This window comes from Macaca fascicularis, chromosome 15, assembly GCF_037993035.2.
Source record: "Macaca fascicularis isolate 582-1 chromosome 15, T2T-MFA8v1.1".
NCBI classification, from domain to species: domain Eukaryota; kingdom Metazoa; phylum Chordata; class Mammalia; order Primates; family Cercopithecidae; genus Macaca; species Macaca fascicularis.
The window spans coordinates 79,788,149-79,816,062 of NC_088389.1; the positions used below are offsets into that span (position 1 = coordinate 79,788,149).

The 27,914-nt window shown below is 40.7% G+C and overlaps 1 protein-coding gene, 1 non-coding gene and 1 pseudogene across 5 annotated transcripts in view; 2 read left to right on the plus strand and 1 right to left on the minus strand.

Annotated features, from left to right (window-relative positions):
- HAUS6 (HAUS augmin like complex subunit 6) overlaps window positions 1–27,914 on the plus strand; it is a 50,349-nt gene that overhangs the window by 12,213 nt on the left and 10,222 nt on the right. The window contains exons 5-14 of one of the 4 annotated variants that reach the window (XM_074017392.1): window positions 288–697; window positions 2,339–2,486; window positions 4,843–4,908; window positions 5,215–5,263; window positions 8,974–9,147; window positions 9,646–9,839; window positions 12,354–12,480; window positions 14,012–14,114; window positions 21,100–21,181; window positions 27,680–27,746. In XM_074017392.1, coding sequence (XP_073873493.1) covers window positions 5,216–5,263; window positions 8,974–9,147; window positions 9,646–9,839; window positions 12,354–12,480; window positions 14,012–14,114; window positions 21,100–21,181; window positions 27,680–27,746 — 795 coding nt within the window. In that variant the 5' untranslated portion in view covers window positions 288–697; window positions 2,339–2,486; window positions 4,843–4,908; window position 5,215. Of the gene's footprint in view, window positions 1–287; window positions 698–2,338; window positions 2,487–4,842; window positions 4,909–5,214; window positions 5,264–6,449; window positions 6,505–8,973; window positions 9,148–9,645; window positions 9,840–12,353; window positions 12,481–14,011; window positions 14,115–21,099; window positions 21,182–27,679; window positions 27,747–27,914 lie in introns of those variants that run through there. The other 3 variants (XM_074017393.1, XM_015437116.3, XM_074017394.1) reach the window with 3 other exon arrangements.
- On the minus strand, window positions 16,778–16,877 carry LOC123569246 (U6 spliceosomal RNA; annotated as a pseudogene).
- On the plus strand, window positions 27,474–27,604 carry LOC123569270 (small Cajal body-specific RNA 8). The gene has a single exon (XR_006692910.1).

Below are 27,914 nucleotides of genomic sequence, written 5' to 3' on the forward strand. Positions count from 1 at the left end.
AGCCTCCCAAAGTGCCAGGATTTCAAATGTAATATGAGAATGTTTCCAATTTTTCTGCTAGTGGATGATCTGCCCCAATTACATGTAATACAAACTGTTTTATATAAAATATGCATGTTTGGATTTAATAAGGCATAAGACTTGTAAGCATGGATTGTCCTATTTCTGGATTTAAACCAATTCAGTCAAAATGTTCAGTCTCTAGGTAACTTCTAAATTCGGTAAACTCATTTCTTGTTAAATATTTAGTAATTCTGATGATTTCTTTGTTTTTCTTTTTTCCCTAGACGAAGTCTCACTCTGTTGCCCAAGCTGGAGTGCAGTGGTGTGATCTCGGCTCACTGCAACCCCTACCTCCTGGGTTCAAGCGATTCTACTGCCTCATCCTCCTGAGTAGCTGGGACTACAGGCACACGCCACCATGTCTGGCTAATTTTTTTGTATTTTTAGTAGAGATGGGGTATCACTATGTTGGCCAGGCTGGTTTCGAACTCCTGACCTTGTGATCCGCCCGCCTCAGCCTCCCAAAGTGCTGGGATTACAGGCATGAGCCACCATGCCCGGCAAATTCTGGTGGTTTCTCTGAGGCAATACTAGGACCTGGATAAGCAACGTTAATGCACTGTGGAAGTCCCTGATTTTCAGAATACTCATGTTTTTGTTGTATTGAGCCATGTTAAAGTAGGATTTATTACAGGTAAAAACCTGAACTCTGAAATATTTATATGGGTTATTCTCAGGTCTACTTTGGTTTTTAGTAACACAGTGAATAATTATTTGAGAAATGAACAGTGGTTTTATTTGGTTATCCTGTCCTATTGTCTTACTAGGAGGAAAAGTAAACTGATGGCAGCAGTGGAGATGATGTGATCCTCTCTTACCTTTTTATATTGACTTTCTTCCTTTGTTAAAAGGTTCTGTGGCTGGGCATGGTGGCTTACGCCTGTAATCCCAGCACTTTGGGAGGTCAGGGCGGGCGAATCATGAGGCCAGGAGATTAAGATCATCCTGGCTAACACGGTGAAACCCCGTCTCTACTAAAAATACAAAAAATTAGCTGGGCTTGGTGGCGGACACCTGTAGTCTCAGCTACTCAGGAGGCTGAGGCAGGAGAATGGCATGAACCCGGAAGAAGGAGCTTGCATTGAGCTGAGATCCCGCCGCTGCACTCCAGCCTGGGTGACAGAGGGAGACTCCGTCTCAAAAAAAAAAAAAGAAAAAAAATATTCTTTTTGGAAGCAAAGTAGCTCTTATTATAATTTGAGATATCTGGCCGGGCGCAGTGGTTCAAGCCTGTAATCCCAGCACTTTGGGAGGCCGAGACGGGCGGATCACGAGGTCAGGAGATCGAGACCATCCTGGCTAACACAGTGAAACCCCGTCTCTACTAAAAAATACAAAAAACTAGCCGGGCGAGGTGGCGGGCGCCTGTAGTCCCAGCTACTCGGGAGGCTGAGGCAGGAGAATGGCGTAAACCCGGGAGGCGGAGCTTGCAGTGAGCTGAGATCGTGCCACTGCACTCCAGCCTTGGCGACAGAGCAAGACTCCGTCTCAAAAAAAAAAAAAAAAAAAAGAGATATCTATAAATAAATACACTATAGATATAAATCTATTTCTAGACGTCTCAAATTATAATAAGAATGTTTTTAGGTAGATGCCCTCCGAAAATTTTTAATTGTGTAAAATAACTCACCTTTAGAAATCTTTTTTAGTTGCCTGCCTTAAAAAAAGGTCATCTTACTTTCATTAACATTAGTTGTGTCGGGCTGAGTGTGGTGGCCTGTAATCCCAGCCCTCTGGGAGACTGAGACAGGAGGATCCCTTGAGTCCAGGAGTTCAAGACTAGCCTCGGCAACACCTTGAGACCCAGTCTCTACAAAAAATACTAAAAAAACAATTAGTTTGGGCATGGTGGTATGTACTTGTAGTCTCAGCTACTGTGGAGGCTGAGGTGAGAGGACTGCTTGAACCCAGAAGGTTGAGGCTGCAGTAAGCTATACTTGTGCCACTGCACTTCAGCCTGGGCAATACAGTGAGACCCTGTCTCAAAAAAACAGCCCCAAATACCAAAACAAAACGTTAGTTGTATTGTTATATATTTATGGTATACTAGCTTTTGGGGAGTTGTTAGTTACATGATGTTAATTTCTTAATATTAAAATTCAACATTTTTGGTATTTATTAGCTTGTAAATCTGTTTTCCTTTTTTAAAAAGTCAATCAAATTTAGCAGTGGGAGATTGTATACCATCAATGTTAGTGACACTAGTGTTCAATTCTGATAACCCACTACTATCAGACCAGCCTGTTTTCTATAATCTTAATTGTGTTCCGTGTAGATTCTTCTCATCATTTTGTAGAGACATTTAACATAAAACCACAGGACTTGCACAAATGCATTGCCAGATGCCATTTCGCACGTAGCAGATTTTTACAAATTTTGCAAAGAGAAGATTGTGTTACCCAAAAATATCAGGAAAATGCGCAGTAAGTAGTACCTTGATAGAAAATAATTTCTTTCTTTTGAACAGATGTCACCAATATAATGTCAGCAGAAATAATCCATGCCTACCTCAAAACCCTGGTGATTATTTTTCCATTTTAAAGTCAGATAACTTTTTTTTTTTTTTTTTTTTTCCCCTATCTGAGACAGGGTCTGGTTCTGTCACCTAGGCTCTTAAGCTGGAATTCAGTGGTGTGATGTCGGCTCACCGCAGCCTCTGCTTCCCAGGCTTAAGTCATCCTCCCACCTCAGCCTCCAGAGTACCTGGGATTGTAGGCGCAGGCCACCATTCCCAGCTAATTTTTGTGTTTTTAATAGTAACGGGGTTTCACCATGTTGCCCAGGCTGATCTCGAACTTCTGAGCTCATGCAGTCTGCCTGTCTCAGCCTCCCAAAGTGTCAGGATTACAGGCATGAGCCACTGTGGCTATAGTCAGATAACTTCTGCATAAAATATTTTAAAACTTTAGGCATACTATAAATGTAAGTTTAGAGAAAAAGAAAAGATCACTGTATTTATTGATTTATTTATTTATTTTGGGATGGAGTCTCGCTCTGTTGCCCAGGCTTGAGTGCAGTAGTGGAATCCTGGCTCACTGCAACCTCCACCTCCTGGGTTCAAATGATTCTCCTGCCTCAGGCTCCTGAGTAGCTGAGATTACAGGCGCCTACCACCACGCCTGGCTCATTTTCTTTTTTGTATTTATAGTAGTGATGGGGTTTTGCCATGTTGACCGTGCTGGTCTTGAACTCCTGACCTCAAGTGGTCCACCTGCCTTGGCCTCCCAAAGTGCTGGGATTGCAGGTGTGAGCCACTGTGCCCATCCCACTTTAGTTTAAAAAGTTCAGTTTTCTTTTCTTTTCTTTTTTTTTTTTTTTTGAGACGGAGTCTCGCTCTGTCGCTCAGGCTGGAGTGCAGTGGCTGGATCACAGCTCACTGCAAGCTCCGCCTCCCGGGTTTACGCCATTCTCCTGCCTCAGCCTCCCGAGTAGCTGGGACTACAGGCGCCCGCCACCTCGCCCGGCTAGTTTCTTGTATTTTTTAGTAGAGACGGGGTTTCACCATGTTAGCCAGGATGGTCTCGATCTCCTGACCTCGTGATCCGTCCATCTTGGCCCCCCAAAGTGCTGGGATTACAGGCTTGAGCCACCGCGCCCGGCCGAAAAAGTTCACTTTTCTTATGTGCTTTGTAAATATGGAAATATATTTTAAAGTTGTAATTGTAGTGTTTATTTTATTTCATATCCTTTTTTGTCTTGATATTTCATTCTGTAAATTTTTCCATATCGCCATAGTGTATTACCATGTTTTTTTTTTTTTTTTGAGATGGAGTCTCGCTCTGTTGCCCAGGCTGGAGTACAGTGTCACAATCTTGGCTCACTCCAACCTCCCCCTCCCGGGTTCAAGCAATTTTCCTGCCTCAACCTCCCAAGTAGCTGGGATTACAGGCGCATGCCACCATGCCTAGCTAATTTTTGTAGTTTTTAGTAGAGAAGGGGTTTTGCCATGTTGGCCAGGCTGGTCTGGAACTCCTGACCTCAGGTGATCCACCCACCTCAGCCTCCCAAAGTGCTGGGATTATAGGTGTGAGACACTGCACCATGCCAGTATATTACTTTTAATGTCCATTAGTCCGATTAGTGGGTATTTCGTTAAGTAGATATTCTTTCAGGTAGGTAGTCATCATTTTTTAAAACCACTTAATGCTATTTTATATTTAGGTTCAGGGGCTCAAGTGATCTTCCTGCCATGGCTGGGAGTACAGGCGTGTGCTACCACACCCAGCTAATTTTAAAATTTTTTTGTAGAGACAGGGCCTTGCTTTTTAGCCAGGCTGGTCTCAAACTCCTGGCCTGAAGCCACTTTCCTGCCTCAGCCTCCCAAAATATAGGCATTACAGGTGTGAGCCACCACACCTGGCATAATTTCTTTTTTGCAACTGTAGACAATTACAGTAGGATAACTTTGTAGAATGCTTTGTTGTATTTTACTAAAGCTATAGAATCCTTTGAAATTAACTGAAATGTTGCCTGACTGTATTAGATAACATTTAAATTTATCCCCTGGGTATGTGAGATAAGGATAAGAGCAGAGTCGTCTTACTAACCTCCATCATTCTAATCAGAGAGGGTATACTAACCTACGAGTCCTAGGTCCATCTCAGTAGGAGCCTGTATGTTGAATCACTTGTGTGATAAAGAGAGTTTAGAGTCCTTTAGCTTGCTGGTGGCTGTACCCAGAGGCCTTGATCAAGGATATGCAAAGGGAAAATAGAGAAGTGGGCTATACTAATTAATTGTAATGGTATTATAGTTGTCATTTTGTATGTTTTCTTGCAGATTATCAGTTAAGCAGGTACGAAACTTGAGATCTGAATGTGTAGGACTGGAAAACCAAATAAAGAAGTAAGTGACTTTTAGAGCTAGAAGTTGCCTTAGAGACTAGTTTAGCATTTGCATTTTACAGGTGAGAAAACAGATTCCCACAAACATTAATTAAAATAATATATCAATAGCCAGATGATGATAGGATTAGAGCATAGTTATGACTGCTAGTCCAGTTCTTCTAATAAATTATTATCGCTTTCAGATTAAATTTTATTTTTTGTTGGGGTGGTTGTTGGTGGGTGGGTTTGCACTGATTAGCTCTTTGGATATTAAATTGCCATGTGATTTTTCATGTGACTAACTAGGTTATTTAATTTTTATTAGAATGGAACCCTATGATGACCACAGTAATATAGAAGAAAAAATTCAAAAGGTGAGACAACTTATAAAAGGAGAAATTTAATCTTTTAAAATTCTGTGATATGCAGTGTTTGCTCAGTTGGTGGGACTCTTATAGTCTATTTAGCACAATTTTTTTTTTTTTTTTTTTTTTTTTGGAGATGGAGTCTCGCTCTGTTGCCCGGGCTGGAGTACAACAGATTTTGGCTCACTACAACCTCCGACTCCTGAGTTCAAGTGATATTCTTGCCGCAGCCTCCTGAGTAGCTGAGATTACAAGCATGCGCTACCACGCCTAGCTAATTTTGTATTTTTAGTAGAGACAGAGTTTCACCATGTTGGCCAGGCTGGTCTTGAACTCCTGAGCTCAGATGATCTGCACGCCTTGACCTCCCAAAGTGCTGGGATTACAGGCATGAGCCACCACGCCCAGCCTCCCTTCCCCTCCCCCTTCCCCTCCCCTTTCTGAAATGGAGTCTCACTCTCCCAGGCTGGAGTGCAGTGGCATGGTCTCGGGCTCACTGCAACCTCCGCCTCTTGGGTTCAAGCGATTCTCCTACCTTAGCCTCCCTAGTGGGTGAGATTACAGGTGCATGCCAATATGTGCAGCTAATTGTTATATTTTTGTAGAGACAGGATTTCACCATGGTGGCCAAGCTGGTCTTAAATTCCTGACCTCAGGTGATCCGCCTGCCTCGGTCTCCCAAAGTGTTGGGATTACAGACGTGAGCCACTGCGCCCGGTCCCATTTCTTTTTATAGTACTATTTTTTCTTTTTTTAAACTCATAGGTCGTATGTATAAAGATATTAATGGAGTGCCTTTAAAACACTTGAATATAATGGAAAAATGAACTTATAATTCATAAGCTTAATTATATTCAAAAGGGTTTTTAGATATGATTAATTAAAAATTCTCCACCCCAGTACAAAAAGCTCTGCTTGATTGTAGTATAACCTTGTCAGTTACAAGGTTATATTTGTCAGTGGTATTAATTTATCTAAGTAAAATGGGTTAACTGCAGGAAGATGTTAAGTATGAAAGGAAAATGAGGAATTAAAATGAGGCTGGTTTGGCAGGAGGGAGGATTCTGACAAATGAAAATGATCTGAGACCTCCAGAGTTTGACTTTGATGTGAGTTAAGTATTTTCTTAGGTTTTCTTTTTTTTTTTTGGATAAAATTTCTCTCAAGCTCTTTATTGTGATTCTGTGATTGCCACGCCAAGCTGCTGTGGGTATAAATTTGGCTTCCAAGGCACATTGTCACTTGTAAAGGTGAGTGCCCTCTTAAGGAAATATTTTTATTCAGTGAATGCTTATTGATATCTGATATGTGCTAGGTATCTTGTAGATATTAGGGCCAAAACAATGAGGAGAACAGGCAAGGCAAAGTCACTTCCTTCATGGTATTTTCCATTTAGTGAATCTCTTATTGCAAATTATATAATTAAAATAATTTGCAGAACCTATTAAAGTTTTCACAGCAGTCTCTTCTGAGTTTGGTTCATATTTGTTTTCTCTGAGTACAGTCAACTTTGAGCCCTTGACAAGATAAAAATCTAGACTTGGAAAATCTGAGAACCAGATCCTAGATAATTACAGATTCATCAAGGAAATGCCATCCTGTGAGACCTCTAGACTGCTAGCCAATGAGTGTTCCTTTGGGAACAGCTTTACCTTGCCATGCAACATGTCAGAGATACTTAGGGTGGCACACACCTATAGTTTCACCTACTCAGGAGGCTGAGGCAGGAGGATTGTTTGAGCCTGGGAGCTCAAGGCTGCAGTGTGCTCTTGTTGTGTCAATGGACTCCAGCTTGGGCAACAGAGCGAGACCCATCTTAAAAAAAAAAAAAAAAGAGGTGGGGGCACAGTGGCTCACACCTGCGAGCACTTTGGGAGGCAAAGATGGACAACGGATCACTTGAGGCCAGGAGTTCAAGGCCAGCCTGGCCAACATGGTGAAACCCTGTCTCTACCAAAAATAAAAAAAGTAGCCTGGTATGGTGGTATTCTCCTGTAGTCCCAGCTACTTGGGTGGCTGAGGCACGAGAATCACTTGAACCTGGGAGGCAAAGGTTGCAGTGAGCCCAGATTGTGCCACTGCACTCCAGCCTGGGTGACAGAATGAGACCCTGTTTCAAAAAAAAAAAAAGAAAAAAGGAAAAAAAAAGTGAACTAATTAGAGATATTTAATACTGTATTTTTATCATACAGGAAGAACATGTGTATAATTATATTTCTCCACCTCCCTCCCTCTTTTGTAAATTCTGTTAAAGCATAACGTATATACAAGAAATGTGTAACTCATAAGTATATAGCTTGACAAATTTTCACAAAGTGAACATGTCCATGTAACCAAGAAGGAATAGAATGTTACCAGCACCCTAGAATCCTCCTTGAACCTGTTTAGTTTACACTGTTTCCCCATGGGGGGAAACAGTGCCCTCACGTGTTACACTAAAGATTAGTTTTGCCTGTTTTTGAGCTTCATATAAATGCGAGTATATAGAATATATTCTTTTGTGTCTGACTTTGGCTCAACATTGTTTATGGTATTTATCCATGCTATTGTGTGTAATCATAGTGTGTTTATTCTCATTGCTGCTTAGTGTTCTATTTTATGGACATAGCACCAGTGTACCCTTTTTACTGTAGATGGACCTTTGGATTGTTTCTACTTTTTGATTATTACAAACAGACATTCTATGAGTATTCTTTTTTTTTTTTTTTGCAAGGATCCTGGGCTTAAGGGATCCTCTTACCTCAGTCTTCTGGGTAACTGGGATTACAGGTATGCGCCACTGTGCCTGCCTAAATATTCTTGTATATCAATTTTAATGAATATAGATTAGTATATGCCTAAGATTTTTTGTTTTTAATGAGGCATAATTTCCCACACTTTAACTTCCTCAAACTGAATGACTTAAAATTGAGATGTAGTAGTTTTTTTCTCTTGAAAAAATTTTTTTATTTTTTTTACTGAGATGGAGTTTTACTCTGTCCCCCAGGCTGGAGTACAGTGGCGCGATCTCTGCTCACTGCACCCTCAGCCTCCCAGGTTCACGCCATTCTCCTGCCTCAGCCTCCCGAGTAGCTGGGACTACAGGCTCCCGCCACCACGCCCGGCTAATTTTTTGTATTTTTAGTAGAGATGGGGTTTCACTGTGTTAGCCAGGATGGTCTCGATCTCCTGACCTTGTGATCTGCCCACTTTGGCCTCCCAAAGTGCTGGGATTACAGGTGTGAGCCACCGCGCCTGGCTTCTCTTGAGAAATTTTAAAAATTATTTCTCCCCAAATGATCTTTGGTAGATTGATTACATGTCAGCATATAGAAAAGGCTAACTGTATCTTGCATAAGATTTCTTAGATTTGGAGCTGGGTGCAGTGGTGCATGCCTTTAGTCCCAGCTACTTGGGAGGCTGATGTGGGAAGATTGCTTGAGCCCAGGAATTTGAGTCTGGTCTGGGCTAACATAGTAAGACCCCATCTCTAAAAACAAAAAAATTCTTAGATTTGTTTGAAAATTATAGTGAGCTAGATTCTCCTGATACATTTTTCAAAAATTTCCTTTGGAAATAAAATCCAAAGGGAGTTTTAAACTATGAAAGTATAATTATTTAATTTTCTTACTAGAAATCATTCTAGGAAATTTGTTACTAAGAGTGAACATATATTTACATTTAAAAAATATATATATGGATTATGTGCGAACTTTAATATTTTCTTTTTGTTTCCAAAGGTTCGGTCTTTGTGGGCTTCAGTGAATGAAACGCTCATGTTTTTGGAAAAAGAGAGAGAAGTTGTTAGTTCGGTCCTTAGTCTTGTTAACCAATATTATGCTTTAGATGGAACTGATGTTGCTATTAATATTCCAAGGCTCTTACTTGACAAGATTGAGAAACAAATGTTTCAGGTAAGCATTTGATATTAAGGAAGCTTTTGAGAAAACTCTTGTGATGTAATTGTATATTTTCTTGCAGTGTTCTTCTGCTTTCAGAATTTCTTTCTTTTTTTTGAGGCAGAGTTTTGCTCTTATTGCCTAGGCTGGAGGGCAGTGGCATGGTCTTGGCTCACTGTAATCTCCGCCTCCTGGGTTCAAGCGATTGTCCTGCCTCAGCCTCCCAAGTAGCCGGGATTACAGGCATGTGCCACCACGCCCAGCTAATTTTGTATTTTTAGTCGGTGGGGTTTCTCCATGTTGGTCAGGCTGGTCTTGAACTCCAGACCTCAGGTGATCCACCCCCCTCGGCCTCCCAAGGTGCTGGGATTACAGGCGTGAGCCACCGCATCTGGCCTTTCTCTTTTCTTTCAGATAAACTTTAATGATAAAAAACATAAGTATTTTTATGTAATAGTTTATTATTATAATAACCTATAGTTCACCAATTTTTTTCTCCTCCTGATTCCTTAGTTGCACATAGGAAATGTTTATGAGGCTGGAAAACTGAACCTCTTAACAGTTATTCAGTTATTAAATGAAGTCTTGAAAGTGATGAAATATGAACGTTGTCAGGCTGATGAGGCAAGATTGACGGTAGACCTTCACTACCTTGAAAAAGAGACCAAATTTCAGAAGGAAAGATTATCAGATCTGAAGCATATGAGGTACTCTAAAAAGATCTGTTATTTTACTGTGGGAGGAGTAGGGTGGTTTTCTTAACAAAACTCGTATAACTTTAATAGCTCTTCAGCTTTGGCAAACAAGTATGAGAATTCTAGTACTCAAAAACCTTACATAATCAACTCTTGGAGATACATGTGAAGCAGAAAGGAAAAGGAAAATTAGTGGGATGAATGATTTGCCCTGAATGATAATTTTTTTATGAAATAATTTTAGCTTTTCTGTAGTTTTCCTTTTGTTGGGTCTAATTATAAAACTGGGCCTTAGAAAAGGTTTTTTTTTTGAGATGGAGTTTCGCCCTTGTTGCCCAGGCTAGAGTGCAATGGTGCGATCTTGGCTCACTGCAACCCCTGCCTCCTGGGTTCAAGTGATTCTCCTGACTTAGCCTCTCGAGTAGCTAGGATTACAGGCATGTGCCGCCACACCTTACTAATTTTGTATTTTTAGTAGAGATGGGTTTTCTCCATGTTGGTCAGGCTGGTATCGAACTCCTGACCTCAGGTGATCCACCCGCCTCGGCCTTCCAAAGTTCTGGGACTATAGGTGTGAGCCACCAAGCTCGGCCTCTTTTTTTGAGACAGAGTCTTGCTCTGTTGCCCAGGCTGGAGTGCAATGGCATGATCTCCCCTGACTGCAACCTCCATCTCCCGGGTTCACACGATTCTCCTGCCTCAGCCTCCCGAGTAGCTGAGAATACAGGCATGTGCCATCACGCCTGGCTAATTTTTGTATTTGTAGTAGGGATGGGGTTTCACCATGTTGGCCAGGCTGGTCTCGAACTCCTGACCTTAGGTAATCGGCCTGCCTCAGCCACTTGAACAGTTTTTTAATTGAGCAGAAAGAATAGAAAGTATGGTATGCTTATAGGAATGGACAGAGAGTGGGAGTGAAAGTCCTACTCAAGTTTAGAGCAAGGAAGAAATTCTATTTTAAAAATAAATGGAGTAGCTGGGTGTGGTGGCTCACACTTGTAATCCCAGCACTTTGGGAGGCTTGAGGTAGGTGGATCACCTCAGGTCAGAAGTTCAAGACCATTCTGGCCAACATAGGGAAACCTTGTCTCTACCAAAAAGACAAAAATTAGCCAGGCATTTGCCTGTAATCCAGCTACTTAGGAGGCTGAGACAGGAGAATCACTTGAACCTGAGAGGAGGAGGTTGCAGTGAGCTGACATTGCGCCACTGCACTCCAGCCTGCGTGAGAGAGTGAGACTCCATCTCAAAAAAAAAAAAAAAAAAAAGAATAAATAAAATAGAGTAATAGATATATTATTGCTTTTTTTTTTTTTTTTTTCTTTTGAGACGGCATTTCCCTCTTTTTGCCTAGGCTAGAGCGCAATAGCACGATTTCGGCTTACTGCAACCTCTGCCTCCTAATTTCAAGTGATTCTCCTGCTTCAGCTTGCTGAGTAGCTGGGATTACAGGGGCGCGCCTCCGCGTCCGGCCAATTTTGTATTATTATTATTATTATTATTATTATTGTTTTTCAGTAGAGATAGGGTTTCACCATGTTAGTCAGGCTGGTCTCAAACTCCTGACCTCACGTGATCCACCCGCCTCGGCCTCCCAGAGTCTGGGATTACAGGTGTGAGGCACCGTACGCGGCCTCTTTCTGATTTTTTTTTTTTTTTTTAACTTTTTTTAAAACTATTTATTTATTTTTTTATTTATATATATTTTTTGAGACAGAGTTTTACTCTTGTCTCCCAGGCTGGAGTGCATGGAGTGCAATGGCATGATCTTGGCTCACTGCAACCTCTGCCTCCTGGGTTCAAGTGATTCTCCTGCCTCAGCCTCCTTAGTAGCTGGAATTACAGGCACCCACTCCTACGCGTGGCTGATTTTTTTTTTTTTTTTTTTTTTTTTTTGAGACGGAGTCTCGCTCTGTCGCCCAGGCTGGAGTGCAGTGGCACGATCTCAGCTCACTACAAGCTCCGCCTCCTGGGTTCACGCCATTCTCCTGCCTCAGCCTCCCAAGTAGCTGGGACTACAGGCGCCCGCCAACTCGCCCGGCTAGTTTTTTTGTATTTTTTAGTAGAGAGGGGGTTTCACTGTGTTAGCCAGGATGGTCTCGATCTCCTGACCTCGTGATCCGCCCGTCTCGGCCTCCCAAAGTGCTGGGATTACAGGCGTGAGCCACCGCGCCCAGCCTGTGTGGCTGATTTTTGTATTTTTCCTAGAGACGAGGTTTCACCACATTGGCCGGGCTGATCTTGAACTCCTGGCCTCAGGTGATCCGCCCGCCTTGGCCTCCCACAGTGCTGGGATTACAGGCATGAGACACTGCTCCCTGCCTTCTTTATGGTCATAAAAAGAGAAAGGTATTTTAGGTTCTGAATATTCACCTGTGAGAAGTTAATTTTTATGTGGTATATTGATTGAACTTTCAGTTCCATTTCCTTCCACTTCTCTACAACTATTGTTATTTTCTTAAATTTGACTCAGTGCTTTTTTTGTATCTTCATATGTTGAATAAAGTTTTTTTTATGCTGTTATAGGTATAGGATAAAAGATGATCTCACAACTATAAGACAATCTGTTGTTGAAAAGCAAGGAGAATGGCATAAAAAGTGGAAAGAATTTCTTGGTTTGTCTCCTTTCAGTCTAATTAAAGGTTGGACTCCAGTAAGTAATGTTGACTTGCCCCTGTTCTCCCCGCCCCACTTTTTTTTTTTTTGAGACAGTGTCTTGCTCTGTTGCCCAGGCTGGAGTAGAGTGGCATGATCATAGCTGGCTGGACTACAGTGGCACAATCATAGCTGGCTGGAGTACAGTGGCACGATCATAGCTGGCTGGAGTACAGTGGCACGATCATAGCTGGCTAGAGTACAGTGGCATGATCATAGCTTGTTGTAACCTTGAACTTCCGGGTTCAAGCAATCCTCCCACCTCAGCCTTCTGAGTAGCTGGGACTACAGGTGTGCACCACCAAGCCTGGCTAAGTTTTTCTTTAATTTTATAGATAGGGTCTCCCTGCATTGCCAAGGCTGGTCTCAAACTCCTAGACTCAAGTGATCTTCCTGCCTCGGCCTCCCCAAAGTACTGGGATTACAGGTGTGAGCCACTGCACTCAGCCAATTTGCCCTTTGGAGAATAGTTTAATAAATGGCAATTTGTGAATTTATTGTGTTATGAATGACCTAGAAATGTTGTATGTATGTCATCTTTGCATTTGAGTCTAAAGTTTCTATGTTATGGTTTCTGTAATTTTTCTAAATATATATATAATATAATATCCATAAGTTGCTGTTGTCATTTACAGTTAATATTTTTAGATTTGAAGGATTGTATTAAAAGGAAAACAATTATTATTATTATTATTTTTTGAGACAGAGTCTTGCTCTGTTGCCGAGGCTGGAGTGCAGTGGCACGATCTCAGCTCACTGCAACCTCTGCCTCCCAGGTTCAAGTGGTTCTGCTGCCTCAGCCTCCCGAGTAGCTGGGGCTAAAGGTGCCTGCCACCATGCTCGGCTAATTTTTTTATTTTCAGTAGAGATGGGGTTTCACCATGTTGGTCAGGCTGGTCTTGAATACCTGACTTCAGGTGATCCACCCACCTCTGCCTCCTAAAGTGCTGGGATTACAGGCGTGAGCCACTCTGCCCAGCCAGAAAGCAAGACTCCTCTTGATGTGAAGTACTGTGATGTTTGAGAAATTCAAGGACTAAGTAATCCCCCTTGCTCCTAATGTTGTACTTTGCTTTAAAAATAGTTATAGGGCTGGGCATGGTGGCTCACACATGTCATCCCATTGTTTTGGGAGGCTGAGGCAGGAGGATCATTTGAGGCCAGGAATTGGAGACCAGCCTGGACAACATAGTGAGACCCCTTCTCTACTAAGAAAAACCCCCAAAACTGGGTGTTGTGGTATGTCCTTGTAGGCTTAGCTACTCAAGAGGCTGAGGTGGGAGGACTGCTTAAGCCCAGGAGTTTGAGGCTGCAGTGAGCTATGATAATGTCATTGCACTTTAGCTTGGACGAGGGAGTGAGACCCTGTCTTTAAGAAAAATAAACAAATAAAAATAGTTATCTGATACATGCTTGGTAATTCTGTCTTTCTTAGGGAGAAAATAATCTATTCATAGATTAACTCAGCATTGTTATTGTAGTAGTTAGCAAATATGTTTACTTCAAAATTGTGAATTTTCTGTTTTAAGTCTGTAGATCTTTTACCACCAATGTCTCCCCTTTCATTTGATCCTGCCTCAGAAGAAGTATATGCAAAGAGTATTCTTTGTCAGTATCCTGCTTCACTTCCAGGTTGGTTATTTGTTTTTCTCTTTGAAACCTCCTTTCTGTCATTCTTTTTCATTATTATAATAGTTCTTTATATTTCTTGTCTTTTTCCTCCATTTTTTTTTATTGTGGTGAAATGCATGTAACCTAAGATTCACAGTTTCAGTTATTGCAAAGTATACAGCTCCGTGGCATTTAGTACATTTACAGTGTTGTGCAGTCATCATCACTATCTAGTTTCTGAACTTTATCTTTGATTTTTTTTGAGACAGGGTCTCACTCTGTTGCCCAAGCTGGAGTGCAGTGGCACAATCTCAGCTCACTGTAGCCTTGACTACCTCAGGCTCAAGTGATCCTCCCACCTCAGCCTCTCACATAGCTGGGACTGGAGGTGTGCGCCACCACACCTGGCTAATTTTTGTAATTTTTTTTTTGTAGAAATGGGATTTCACTGTATTGCCCAGGCTGGTCTTGAACTCCTGGGCTCAAATGATTGACCTGTCTCGGCCTCCCAAAGTGCTGGGATTACAGGTGTGAGCCACTGAGCCCCAGCAGCCAGAATATTTTCATCATCTCAAAAAAACCCTCTAACCCATTAACCAGTCACTTCCATTTTCCCCGCTAGTCCCTGGCAGCCAGTAATGTACTTGTTTTTTTTTTTTTTCCTGAGATGGAGTCTTGCTCTGTTGCCCAGGCTGGAATGCAGTGGTGCAATCTCAGCTCACTGCAACCTCCATCTTGGGTTCAAGCAATTAATGCTCTTGCCTCAGCATCCTGAGTAGCTGGTATCACAGGTATGTGCCACCACACCTGGCTAATTTTTTTTTTTTTTATTTTTGGTAGAGACGGGGTTTTACCATGTTGGTCGGGCTGGTCTTGAGCTCTTGACCTAAAATGATCTGCCCGTCTTGGCCTCCCAAAGTGCTGAGATTATAGGTGTGAGCCACTGCGCCCAGCCCATTAATGTACTTCTTATGTCTATGGATTTGCCTGTTCTGGATATTTCATATAAATGAAATCATATAATATGAGGCCTTTTGTTTCTGGCTTCTTTCACTTGCATTGTTTTTAACTTTGCACAATGTTTTCTTGAACTGATTCCAAGCAATTCTCCTTCCTTGGCCTCCCGAAATGCGGGGATTATAGGTGTGAGGCACCACATGTACAGTATTTTCAAGTTTTTTACATCTTGTAGCATGTATCAGCCTTCAATTTTTAAAAATCAGATTCGTTGAGTTATAATTCATATATCATACAGTTCACTCATTGAAAATGTATGATTTCTTGGTTTTTGCTAAATTCACAAATATGTGTAACCATCATCACAATTGTAAACATTTTCGTCACCTGAAAAAGAAACCTCATACCCTTTAGCTATTAACCTCCAATCCCCCTTCACTTCTCCAGTTCAAAGCAATTACGAAGATATTTTCTGTCTCCAGATTTCCCTGTTCTGGATTTTCATATGGATGGAATCATATCATATATAGACTTTTGTGACTGGCTTCTTTCACTTAGCATAGCGTTTTCAAAGTTCATCTAAGTTGTAGCATGTATCAGTCAGTATTGCATTCCTTTTTTATGAATATATGCCATTGTATGCCTCTACCACATTTTGTTTATCCATTCGTCTGTTGATGGACATTTGGGTTGTTTTCACCTTTTGGCTATTATGAGTAATGCTTCTATAAACATTCTGTACAGGTTTTTTGTGGAAGCTCACAATTTTTTTTTAACATGAAAGAATAGTACAATAATTAACCTGTGTTAATTAGCACATGTGTACAAGACAATTAGGTTCAGTAAATAGAGGATAGATAAGGAATGAATGAATAAAAAACAAATTATACAGCCAAATTGGAGCAGGTAATAGTTGTAGGCTGTAGTTCACTCAGGCGAAAGGTCATGACAGCAGTTAGCACAGGACTCAATCACTGGGATAGGTAAATGGTTTGAGAGTCAGGTGTATTTGGGGAGGACACTGGTTGGGAAAGATTATAGACCAGAGAGCAAGGCTCAGTTTAGGTGCAACCATGAGAGAAGACATAGAAAAGTCTGCATGGGGCTGTGCATAGTGGCTCACACCTATAATCCCAGCACTTTGGGAAGCTGAGGGTGGAAGATTGCTTAAGCCCAGGAGTTCGAGACCAGCCTGGACAACATAGTGAGACCCAGTCTCTACAAAAAATGAAAAATTAGCCAGGCATGGTGGTATGTGTCTGTAGTCCTAGCTATTTAGGAGACTGAGGTAGGAGGATCATTTGAGCCCAGAAGTTCAAGGCACAATGAGCTATTACTGCTCCACTGCACAATGCTCTAGCCTGGACAACAGAGTAAGACCCTCTCTCTCTCTTTCTCTTTTTCTTAAGTTTTTTTGTTTTTTTTGAGACAGAATCTCACGCTGTCGTCCAGGTTGGAGTGCCGTGGTGTGATCTCGGCTCACTGCAACCTTCGCCTCCCGGGTTCAAGCAATTCTCCTGCCTCAGCCTCCCCAGTAGCTGGGATTACAGGCACACGCCGCCACGCCCAGCTAATTTTTTGTATTTTAGTAGAGATCAGGTTTCACCGTTTTGCCCAGGCTGGTCTCAAACTCCTGAGCTCAGGCAATCTGCCTGCCTAGACTCCCAAAGTGCTGGGATTACAGGTGTGAGCCACCGCACCTGGCCCTTTTTCTTAAATTTTAAATTAAAATTTTTTTTAAAATTAAAAATTAGTGTTATCCATTCTCAGGGGCCATGTTAATCTCTGTATTGTTCCAATTTTAATATATGTGCAGCTGAAGTGAGCATGAGACCCTGTCTCTTAAAAAAAATAAAAGGCTGCATGGTTTGATAAATGAAGAGGAGCTTCAGATAGAGCATTCTGGTTCCATGGTGGCTGTGGACAGTCCTTAATTATGGTAGAATTCTTTTGATAGCTCTTGGCTTCGTTTTTAACTCTTTTATTTTTATTTTTTATTTTTGAATTATTTCTCTCTCTCTTTTTTTTTTTTTTTCAAATCCACTAGTCAACAGAGCTCTTGGCATTGTGTTGTGTTTTCATTTCAGTTGGGAAAGGGCTTTTGCACTCTCACCAGGGTTAGTTTACCCCTTCGAATCTATGAAATTCTCATGTCCATTTGGAGGTTTCTCTACTTGCCTTTACACTGAGGGAAAATGTGTCCATTTAGGAAGTCCAGTTGGAAGTGGTACTCTGGGGAGTCCCCCCCTTTTTTTTCTCCTAGTATAGAACCTTGATCTGAGCTGGGCTACTTAAACATTATATTTTTTGTGGTAAAACAACCATTTCTGCCTTCCTGTACCTTTCATATTGCATCTTACTTAATTTACTTTAAAAATGTTTTTTAAAATTATATTTCAGCATATTGAAAAGTACAGAGAATAATATTATAAATACTTGTTTATTAAACACCTTTTTGGCAAAGGTTTGCAATATTCACTTTAGGTTTTTTAAAATGTACATATATAGTTAATCCTTAGATATCCACCTTTCTTCACCTTCCTTACTGATTTCACAGAGGTAATCACTATTCTGAATCTAATCTTTAGTCTGATGTATGTTTATAAAATAAATTTGTTACCTATGTATAGACCTATAAATAATATGTAATATTGTTCTTCCTCTTTTTTAAAGTTTATAAATGAAATTTTAAAAATTATCTTCCAAAAGGTTCTTTGTTAATGTTTGTACTTTTTGTTTTTTTTTTTTTGTTTTGTTTTTTGAGACGGAGTCTTGCTTTGTCGCCCAGGCTGGAGTGCAGTGGCACCATCTTGGCTCACTGCAAGCTCCGCCTCCTGGGTTCACATCATTCTCCTGCCTCAGCCTCCGAGTAGCTGGGACTACAGGCGCCCGCCATCTCGCCTGGCTAATTTTTTGTATTTTTAGTAGAGACGGGGTTTCACCGTGTTAGCCAGGATGGTCTCGATTTCCTGACCTCGTGATCCGCCCGCCTCGGCCTCCCAAAGTGTTGGGATTACAGGCGTGAGCCACCGCGCCCGGCTAATGTTTGTACTTTTCAAAACAGGATCCAGAGAGGGTTAGTTCATTACATGTGATTGTTTTATTCTTAGTAACTTTTATTCTAGAATAATGCCTGTCTTTTTTTAATGACATTGATAAAAATTGTTTTTAACAATTACTGTGTTTAAATTGAGCAACATGATTGGTGACATTTTTGGTCTATTCTTTTGTTCTCCTTTTGAGAAGTGTATGTCAAAGTATATGCTTAGTTCTTGAACTCTGAATAGTAAAATTCTCAGTCTTTTTGTGAAAATGTCTTCATTTTCACTAATTTTTGAATGATAGTTTAGTTGGATATAGAATTCTAGATTGATTGGCACTCTTTGAGACTTCGATGATATGATCTCATTGTTTTCTGTTGTTTTTGAGGCTTTTTGCTGTTGGTCTAATTGTCATTCATTTGTAGTTAGTTAATTTTTTTTTTTTTTTGAGACAGTCTTTATTACCCAGGCTCAAGTGTAGTGGCATGATCTCAGCTCACTGCAACCTCTGCCTCCCAGGTTCAAGCAATTCTCCTGCCTAAGCTTCCCGTGTAGCTGGGATTCCTGGCATGTGCCATCACATCCAGCTAATTTTTGTATTTTTAGTAGAGACGGGGTTTCACCATGTTGAGCCACTGACCTCAAGTGATCTGCATGCCTTGGCCTCCCAAAGTGCTGAGATTATAGGCGTGAGTCATCGTACCTGGCCCATTTGTAGTTAGTTAATTTTTCTTTTCTTTTTTTTTTTTTTTGGAGAGGGAGTTTCACTGTTGTTGCCCAGGCTGGAGTGCAATGGCATGATCTCCACTCACTGCAACCTCTCCCTCCTGGGTTCAAGCTCTTCCCCTAGCTCAGGCTTCCAAGTAACTGGGATTACAGGCATGTGCCACCATGCCCAGCTGACTTTTGTATTTTTAGTAGAGACGGGGTTTCACCATGTTGGCCAGGCTGGTCTCGAACTCCTGACCTTAGGTGATCCTCCTGCCTTGGCCTCCCAAAGCGCTGGGATTACAGGCATGAGTCACTGGGCTCGGCCCATTTATAGTTAGTTAATTTTTGATTTCTGGTTGCTTTTAAGATTTTTCTTTGGCTGGGCGTGGTGGCTCACACCTGTAATCCCAGCACTTTGGGAGGCTGAGGCAGGAGGATTGCTTGAGCCTAGGAGACCAACCTGGGCAATATAGTGAGACACTGTCTCTACAGAAAAAACACAAAAAATCAGCTGGGCATGGTGTCACGCACCTGTGGCCCCAGTTACTTGGGAGGCTGAAGTGAGAGGATCACTTGAGCCCAGTTAATCGAGGCTGTAGTGAGTCATGATTGTGCTACTGCACACAGCCTGGGTGACAAAGCAAGAACTTGTCTCAAAAAAAAAAAAAAAAAAAGAGAAAAAAAGAAAATATTCTTCTTTTGTATTACGCAGGTTCATTAGGATATATCTAAATGTAGTTTTGTTTTATTTAGCCTATTTGGGATTTGTGTGTGCTTATTTATTCTGAAAGCTCGTATCTTCAGTTTTAGAAACTTATTCACCAATATCTCTTCTTTTTTTTTTTTTTTTTTTTTTTTGAGACGGAGTCTCGCTCTGTCGCCCAGGCTGGAGTGCAGTGGCCAGATCTCAGCTCACTGCAAGCTCCGCCTCCCGGGTTCCCGCCATTCTCCTGCCTCAGCCTCCCGAGTAGCTGGGACCACAGGCGCCGCCACCTCGCCCGGCTAATTTTTTGTGTTTTTAGTAGAGACGGGGTTTCGCCGTGTTAGCCAGGATGGTCTCGATCTCCTGACCTTGTGATCCGCCCGTCTTGGCCTCCCAAAGTGCTGGGATTACAGGCTTGAGCCACCGCGCCCAGCCAATATCTCTTAAAATATTACTTTATGTCTTACTCTTTTGATCCTTTCCTTCTGAAACTCCTATTGTTGGGACTTCTGATTCTGTCTTTCGTATCTTTTAACTTCTCATTCATATTTACAACTTTTTTGTATCTCATGCCTTCATTCTAGGTATTTTCTTTAGATTGCTCCTATAACTCACTGATTATCTTTTAGTTATGTTTAATTTGCTTTTTGACCTGTCTGTCTAGTATTTAGTAGTCATAGATATATACTTTTTACCTCTCTAATCCTTACTTACTTCTTTTCTGTAACTGCCTGGTTTTCATGTTGTCATCTTCTTTCATTATGGATTCTGTTCCACTTTGGACACATACAACTGGGAAAAGCCTTTCAGAAGGTAACATGTTGAAAGAGGTCAAGCCCTTGGAATATCAGATCTTCTGTAATCCAGCCATGGCTTTCTTCATCAGTCTTATTTCCCACCATGCTTCCACTGGATGTATCCTGTGCTCCATCATAGTAGCTTGTACCTCGTTCCCTCAGTACCTTCATGCCTTCTTCCCACTCCGCAGTCTGGGCTGGATGTCTCTCCTCTGCCTCCTTAAACTCTGTATATACTTGTGTCATAATACTGTAGAAGTATAACAACACTTGACACATCACTATCCTTTCCTAGACTGACTCTTCGGAGGCAACCTCTCCATCTTTCATTTCTTTCTCCCATTGTTGGTATGGTAGTAGCATGTGGGTATGGTAGTAGCATGTAGTTATTCAGTCATAGGTTGAAGAATAATTATGTAGGTTGACTGATATCATAAATGTGCATTGAAATATGCTAAGACTGTAACTTTTTGGCCTTGCTGGCTTTTGTGATAATCTCATGATCTATGTATGTAAACATGAAGCATGTAACACTGGGGAATTATGGATTCTTACTCTTTGAGAAACTTGTTTTAGTATTAGTCATCATTTCTTTTATAAAAGCTAGATATTCTCTATTACTTTTCTGCTCATCACTTTACACTTATCAATGGAATAATTATCTTTTCCTATTAGTGTTCGTGTTTTGGTTTTTCTGTTTTCTTCTGTTTAGAAGTTGTTCTAGAATTTCAAGGGATCCTTGAATGTTAGAATGTACAAACCTAATTAAAGAGTAATCAATTTTTAATTTTCTTTAGATACACATAAGCAACATAACCAAGAAAATGTTTGCAGAGGAGACAGTAATACCTTGGGAGCTGTACATGATCTAGCCAACAGGTAAAACAAATTTGATTTTCTTTTGTTAAACATTTAAAAAAACTCTTATTTTATAAAAAATAGAGATGGGACTGAGAGATGAAGCCAGCTGGACTTCTGGGTTGGATGGGGACTTGGAGAACTTTTCTGTCTTACAAGAGGATTGTAAAAATGCACCAGTCACTGGATGTAGTAGCTCACTCCTGTAATCCTAGCACTTTGGGAGGCTGAGGTGGGAAGATCGCTTGAGCCCAGGAGTTCTAGACCAGTCCAGGCATAGCAAGACCTTGTCTGTTCTAAAAGGAAAAACAAAAGGTGTGGTCTTTCTGGGTTGCAGAGGCTAGTCTTTAACTCTTGGCCTCAAGTGATCCTCCTGCCTGGGCCTCCCAAAGTGCTGGGATTATGGTCATTACCCCCCATGCCTGACCCAAAATTGATTTTTATATTATTTTTTTCTATATTAATTTTGTTCCCATCTTAAAACAGTTTCCAATCTTACTTACTCTGGGATAGTGCATAATTTTGCCCCCCCACCCCCTTTTTTTTTTGAAACGGAGTCTTGCTCTCGTCTCCTAGGCTGGAGTGCAATGGCGCGATCTTGGCCCACTGCAACCTCCCTGCCTCCTGGGTTCAAACGGTTCTCCTCCTGGGTTCAAGCTACCTCCTGAGTAGCTGGATTACAGGTGCCTGCCAGCACGCCCAGCTAAGTTTTGTATTTTTAGTCGAGATGGGGTTTCACCATGTTGGCCAGGCTGGTCTCGAACTCCTGATCTCAGGTGATCTGCCTGCCTTGGCCTCCCAAGGTGCTGTGATTACAGATGTGAGCCACAGCGCCCGGCCAATTTTGCCCTTTTAACTGGACAATATTTTTCGACCATAGACCCACATTTTCAGAAAAGATCCAAAATTTATGATAATGGGTATTTTTTCCCCTTCTATTCTTTATCTAAATATTGGGTTTCATGGGGATTATTTGGAAATTATCTAACGCAAATTTGGGAGTTTTTGCCTTTTTATGTATGTGAACTTTTTTGAAACTACTCTAAGTTCAAGTGTTTGGGGGCCTTTGAGATCATCTTGTCCAGATAGTTTTCAGACTATATCCTATAGTGCCATTTGGTGCTGTGGATGAATGTAACGTAACCCGTGGCTGGTCCAACCTTTTCCTACGTTAGCCTGGGCAACTTGCTCTTTTATATATTTTATACATTGGGGTGTTTGGTAAACTATTTGGTAAGAAGAGTTCCATGCTTAAAAAAAAAATTGGAAAACTTCTGATTTACTGTAACTACCAGATTTAACATATGAAAAAACCGAATTTTGTTCTAACTTCCTTCAGTAATATTCCTATTTTCTTTATTGCCTTTTTTTTTTCTCTCTATTATCCCATTTTGGACTGATTACAGATTTTATGAGCAAAAAATCTGTGAACTAAATGTTTGTAATCCGATTGGGGAACATATTAGTTCTTTATTGAAATTAAGCATTATTAAGTAGCAATCAAACACGAAGAAACTTTCCTGTATTTGGGTTTTTTTGTTTTATTGTTTTTTTAACCTACATAGGTGTCTTTCATTACAACTTTCCCAAGTAGATGAGGGACAGATGAAAGTAAAATACTTAGGAAAATTATAAAAGAAAATCCTAAATTTTAAATGAATTGAAGCACTCATCATTCTATATGGTCTTAGTGAAAACTGTAACACTAACCAAAGTTAAGCCTTTTTTTGTGAAATTGAGTTATTGGTAATTGGTTCTGCAGTGATCTAGTTCATAGCAGTCAGGACTAGTTGTGGAAGAACTATGTTTTAGTCTGCCTGGATTTGATGTTAATTTTTTGAGTGCCTAAAGAAAAATAATGAAATCTTCCGTGAGGACCTGGTGTTGAAGAGATAGTAAAGTTACTGGCCTACCCATTGTACACTCATATCAGAATTCTTTTTATGGCAGGCTGGGGGAGGGTATGATTGGTGCTTCCTAAACTCAATTAAGTTTTTGATTTTGTCTTTCCTTGAGAGCAAATTAAATATTTTGATTAAGGTGTTTTGCTGGACTACAGATTGATGGGGATACTAGATTAATACAGATAGCAGATTTTATTCATGAACCCCATTAAACCTCAGAATACTTTTTTTTTTTTGGGCCGGGTGCGGTGGCTCATGCCTGTGATCCCAGCACTTTAGGAGGCTGAGGTGGGTGGCTCACCTGAGGTCAGGAGTTTGAGACCAGCCTGACCAACATGGTGAGACCCCATCTCTACTTAAAATACAAAAATTAGCTGGGTGTGGTGGTGCATGCCTAATCCCAGCTACTTACTTGGGAGGCTGAGACAGGAGAATTGCTTGAACCCGGGTGGCAGAGGTTGTGGTGAGCTGAGGTTGTACCATTGCACTCCAGCCTGGACAACAAGAGTGAAACTCCATCTGAAAAGAAAGAAAGAAAAAAAAAGATTCTTTTTTTTGAAGAATTTTGTACCAAGATACTCTCAGAATTCTGTAGGAGCCAGAAACTCAATCCCTAATAATTTAGTTCAAATGGAAACTCTTAATATAGGAAAAATAACTTATATTAGATATACTTTGATTTCCATATCTGTCTTCTAAGCTCCTGGATCTTTTAGTTATATTCTGATTATTTTAATTATAGATTTGAGATATTGAAGGGAGGAAGGGGAAGGCTTAGTGGTGAGGGATAAATGGTTAATGGGATATGAAAGATTATTATTGCTAGATAGCGGGACAGAACAGAAGGACTGTGAAAAGCTAAGTTCCTGGGACATGGAAGTAGTCTGCTCAGAATTCTTCACTGTTAAAGGTATATGTAGTTAAATGTTCCATCAGTAATATGTAACGTAGATGGACTGTACTTAATGAAAGAAAAGAATACCTTTTTTGCATGTAGTTCAGCAATTACACTGTTTTATCTGCAATACATCATCTTTTATCAGTAACAATGTAGTTAACTGGGAAATTCATATGTGGATATGATCAATATAACCATTCAACTAAAAAAATGGAAAGAATGTAGTTTTTAGAGTGTTATTAGCCCTATCACATGCAGTTGTCATTCACGGATACCAAAAGATATGTAGTCTTTTCCATAAATCTCATTGCTGGCTTTTTTTTTGTTTGTTTTTTTGAGAAGGGTCTTGCTCTGCTACCCAGGCAGGAGTGCAGTGGTGCAATCACAGCTCACTGCAGCCTTGATCTCCTGGGCTCAAGTGATCCTTACATCTCAGCTAGCCAAGTAGCTAGGAGTGCAGGCATGCGCCTCCACACCCAGCTAATTAATTTTTTTTTTTAGAGATGAAGTCTCACTATGTTGCCTAGGTTGGTCTCAAACTTCTGAGCTCAAGTGATCCTCCCACCCCGGCCTCCCAAAATGCTAGGATTTCAGACGTGAGCCACCTTGCCTGGCTTTCATTTCTGCTTCTGATCAGAGTGAGCTCATGGAGGCTGCATTATACTTAAAACCAGAATTCAGCAATTGGTGATGCCTTTGCTGTACACTGTGAGCATTAGCTTTCTTTGCAGTGGCTTTTTGTGTCTGTGTCTGTGTGTGTGTGTGGGTGGGTGGGTTCCATGATATTTCTAATGGTAATGATGCTGTTGTTCTAGACATCTAACTTCTATGTTTTCTCCTATACCACATTTCAAAGACAAGGAGGGCAGTATGATCTTGCATACATGCCAGCTAAACATCATTTGTGTTAGAAATTGAGTTCTAGTCTCATATCTTTCTCTTTTTATAGTTTCTATTTTTATTTTTCTCCTAATTATTGATATAACAACAACAGCAAATAAAAATGAGAAATAATTGGTTAAAGTTTTTAAGGAATCACTTGTAACATTTTTCCCTGCCAAGTACTTTTCTAGGCTTTGTATACCACCATATATAAATTTAGCTCTAGCTGGGCATGGTGGTTCATGCCTGTAATCCCAGCACTTTGGGATGCTGAGGCAGGCAGATCACCTGAGGTCAGGAGTTTGAGACCAGCCTGGCCAACAGGTGAAACCCTGTCTCTACTAAAACTACAAAAATTAGCTGGGTGTGGTGGTCGGCACCTGTAATTCCAGCTACTCAGGAGGCTGGGGCAGGAGAAGTGCTTGAACCCAGGAGATGGAGGTTGCAGTGAGCCAGGATCCCGCCACTGTACTCCAGCGTGGGCGACAAAGTGAAAGTCTGTCTCAAAAAAAACCAAAAAGCTGTAATCGAAGGATGGATACAATCTGAATACAAATTTTAAAATGCAAAATTCTAAAGTACAAAATTTTATTTATTTATTTTTGAGACGGAATTTTGCTCCTGTTGCCCAGGCTGGAGTGCAATGGCACGATCTCGGCTCACTGCAACTGCCACCTCCTGGGTTCAAGCGATTCTCTTGCTTCGGCCTCCCAAATAGCTGGGATGACAGGCACCCATGACCACACCTGGCTAATTTTTGTATTTTTAGTAGATACGGGGTTTCACCATGTTGGCGAGGCTGGTGGAACTCCTGACCTCAGGTGATCCACCTGCCTCAGCCTCCCAAAGTGCTGGGATTACAGGTGTGAGTCACCACGCCCAGCCCCAAATTTTAAAACATTAACATAGTATAAATGGTTGTGATTTTTTTGGCTGTATGTTTAAATAACATATTTACCAATTTTCATTGATAATAGCTTTGTAACACTGCATTTATTTTTAGATTTGAATTTTCTCTCAATTTTATTTTTTACTACTATAAAAAGTGTGTTCCTCTTTTTTCCTCTATGTTCTTCCCTTAGGATAAATTTCCACAATGGGATCACCGTCTTTTCTTTGTTTTGTTACAGTGTTAGGATTTCATGGGCCTCAATCTTGGCATGGCAAATGGATGAAGTATACAGACTGAGCCAGGGCTGCTTTAAAGTTGTCTTAGATTACGATGTTAGCAGGCTTAATAGCATGTTGCCAGTTCAGAAATGAGAGAGGGGAGGGTACAGAATGTTTCCATTGTTCTCTGCCATAAGAATCATTCAAATGGAAACACTTGTCACCTGTAGAACCCCATTCTCAAGTGGCATTTACTCATCGATTCCATCAGTTCATCAAACAGTTAACATGTATGTGTTGTACTACCAACCACTGTGTTAGTCTCTGGGAATAGCCTTAGGGAAGGGCATAGCCTTTGTCCTTACCTTCTTGTGGTGGTGGCACCTTAGTGGCATTGGTCCATAGATTGCTGGCTCTGTTTCAGGGGGCTTTGTGATAATTTTAATGTAAGACCCCAAAATCTAGTAGATGATCAATCCTTTGCCTTTGATATCTGGGTTATATTTTGTCAATGCTATGTTGAAGCTTGAGTGATTGCAGTGATTTTGAATTATGTTTGGAACGTAGACAAAGACTCTTAAGAGTGCATATTTGAAGAAGTTTGAAAATTACATTGACTATGATATAAAATATTTGCAATGCTATTAATTTTGTACTTCTAGTTATAAGAAGAAAGGAAAGTACCAACATGCATGTTGTTGAAAGTGGTCTTGATAATCCTGTCTTATATTAACTAGAGTAGAAAAGCTTTAGGCTTTTAACTTTTAAAGGTTTTTAAGATCAAAGTAAAAAAGTTACCACTTCTTTGAAGATTTTTAAATTTAATAACATTTTATAATTAGCATGAATAGCTGCGTAAAGTTTTAATATTTATCCAAAAGGGCAAGGGAATACAAAAGATTAAGAAATACAACAGAATGCGGCAAACTAAAACTCTAACCTTATGACGTTACTGTGAAAGTGTAACATGTTTGCTGTAGAGTAAAATTTAGCATATGAGAAATTGATTTTGGATATGAAGTATCAAAAGTATCTTAAAAATAAGTCTCTGCTGGGCCAGGTGTGGTGGCTCACACCTGTAATCCTAGGACTTTGGGAGGCCAAGGTGGGCAGATCACCTGAGGTTGGGAGTTTGAGACCAGCCTGACTAACATGGAGAAACCCTGTCTCTACTGAAAATACAAAATTAGTCAGGTGTTGTGGTGCATGCCTGTAATCCGAGGTACTCGGGAGGCTGAGGCAGGAGAATCGCTTGAACCTGGGAGGCGGAGGTTGTGGTGAGCCAAGATCGCACCATTGCACTCCAACCTGGGCGACAAGAGGGAAACTCCGTCTCAGAAAAAAAAAAAGGATCTGCTACAAAGAAACTGTGATTTGGACCCTGTGACATTATAATAATGCAATTCTGTTTTGAATCTGTTTTTAACCTGTGTTCAGGTTGTGGAGTATTCATTGTCATTTAACTCTTTCAAATCAACATATTCTTGACTCAGTATGTGGTAAGTAAAGTCTTCATAATTGGGAGGCTGATACACAAATTGGGCTGAAATACTGCTCTGCTTGTCACCATGCCTCCCTAGAATGAACTGCCTTTTGATGACCGGGACGAATTGAGTGAAATCGTAACGGACAGATACGGGGCAGACAGATTTTAGAGTAGACTTGTAAAGGGAATGGAATTCTTTCCTCGTTATAACTTGGATTTGTTGTCTTTTTCCCTTTTAGCCCTGCCTCTTTCTTGTTGCAGTCAGTTTCATCATCAGATAGAAACAGTGTTATACTACTTGAAAAGGTATATTTTAAAATGTCTCAATTAATTCTAGCCATACTAAATTATAAAATATTATTTATTTTTTTGATACCACAGTTAAATTTAATGTCTGTTTTTACATTTTCTAATATTTGTATATTTTGTACCATATCTACTTATATATTCCTTATTGCTAAGTGGGAATATTGG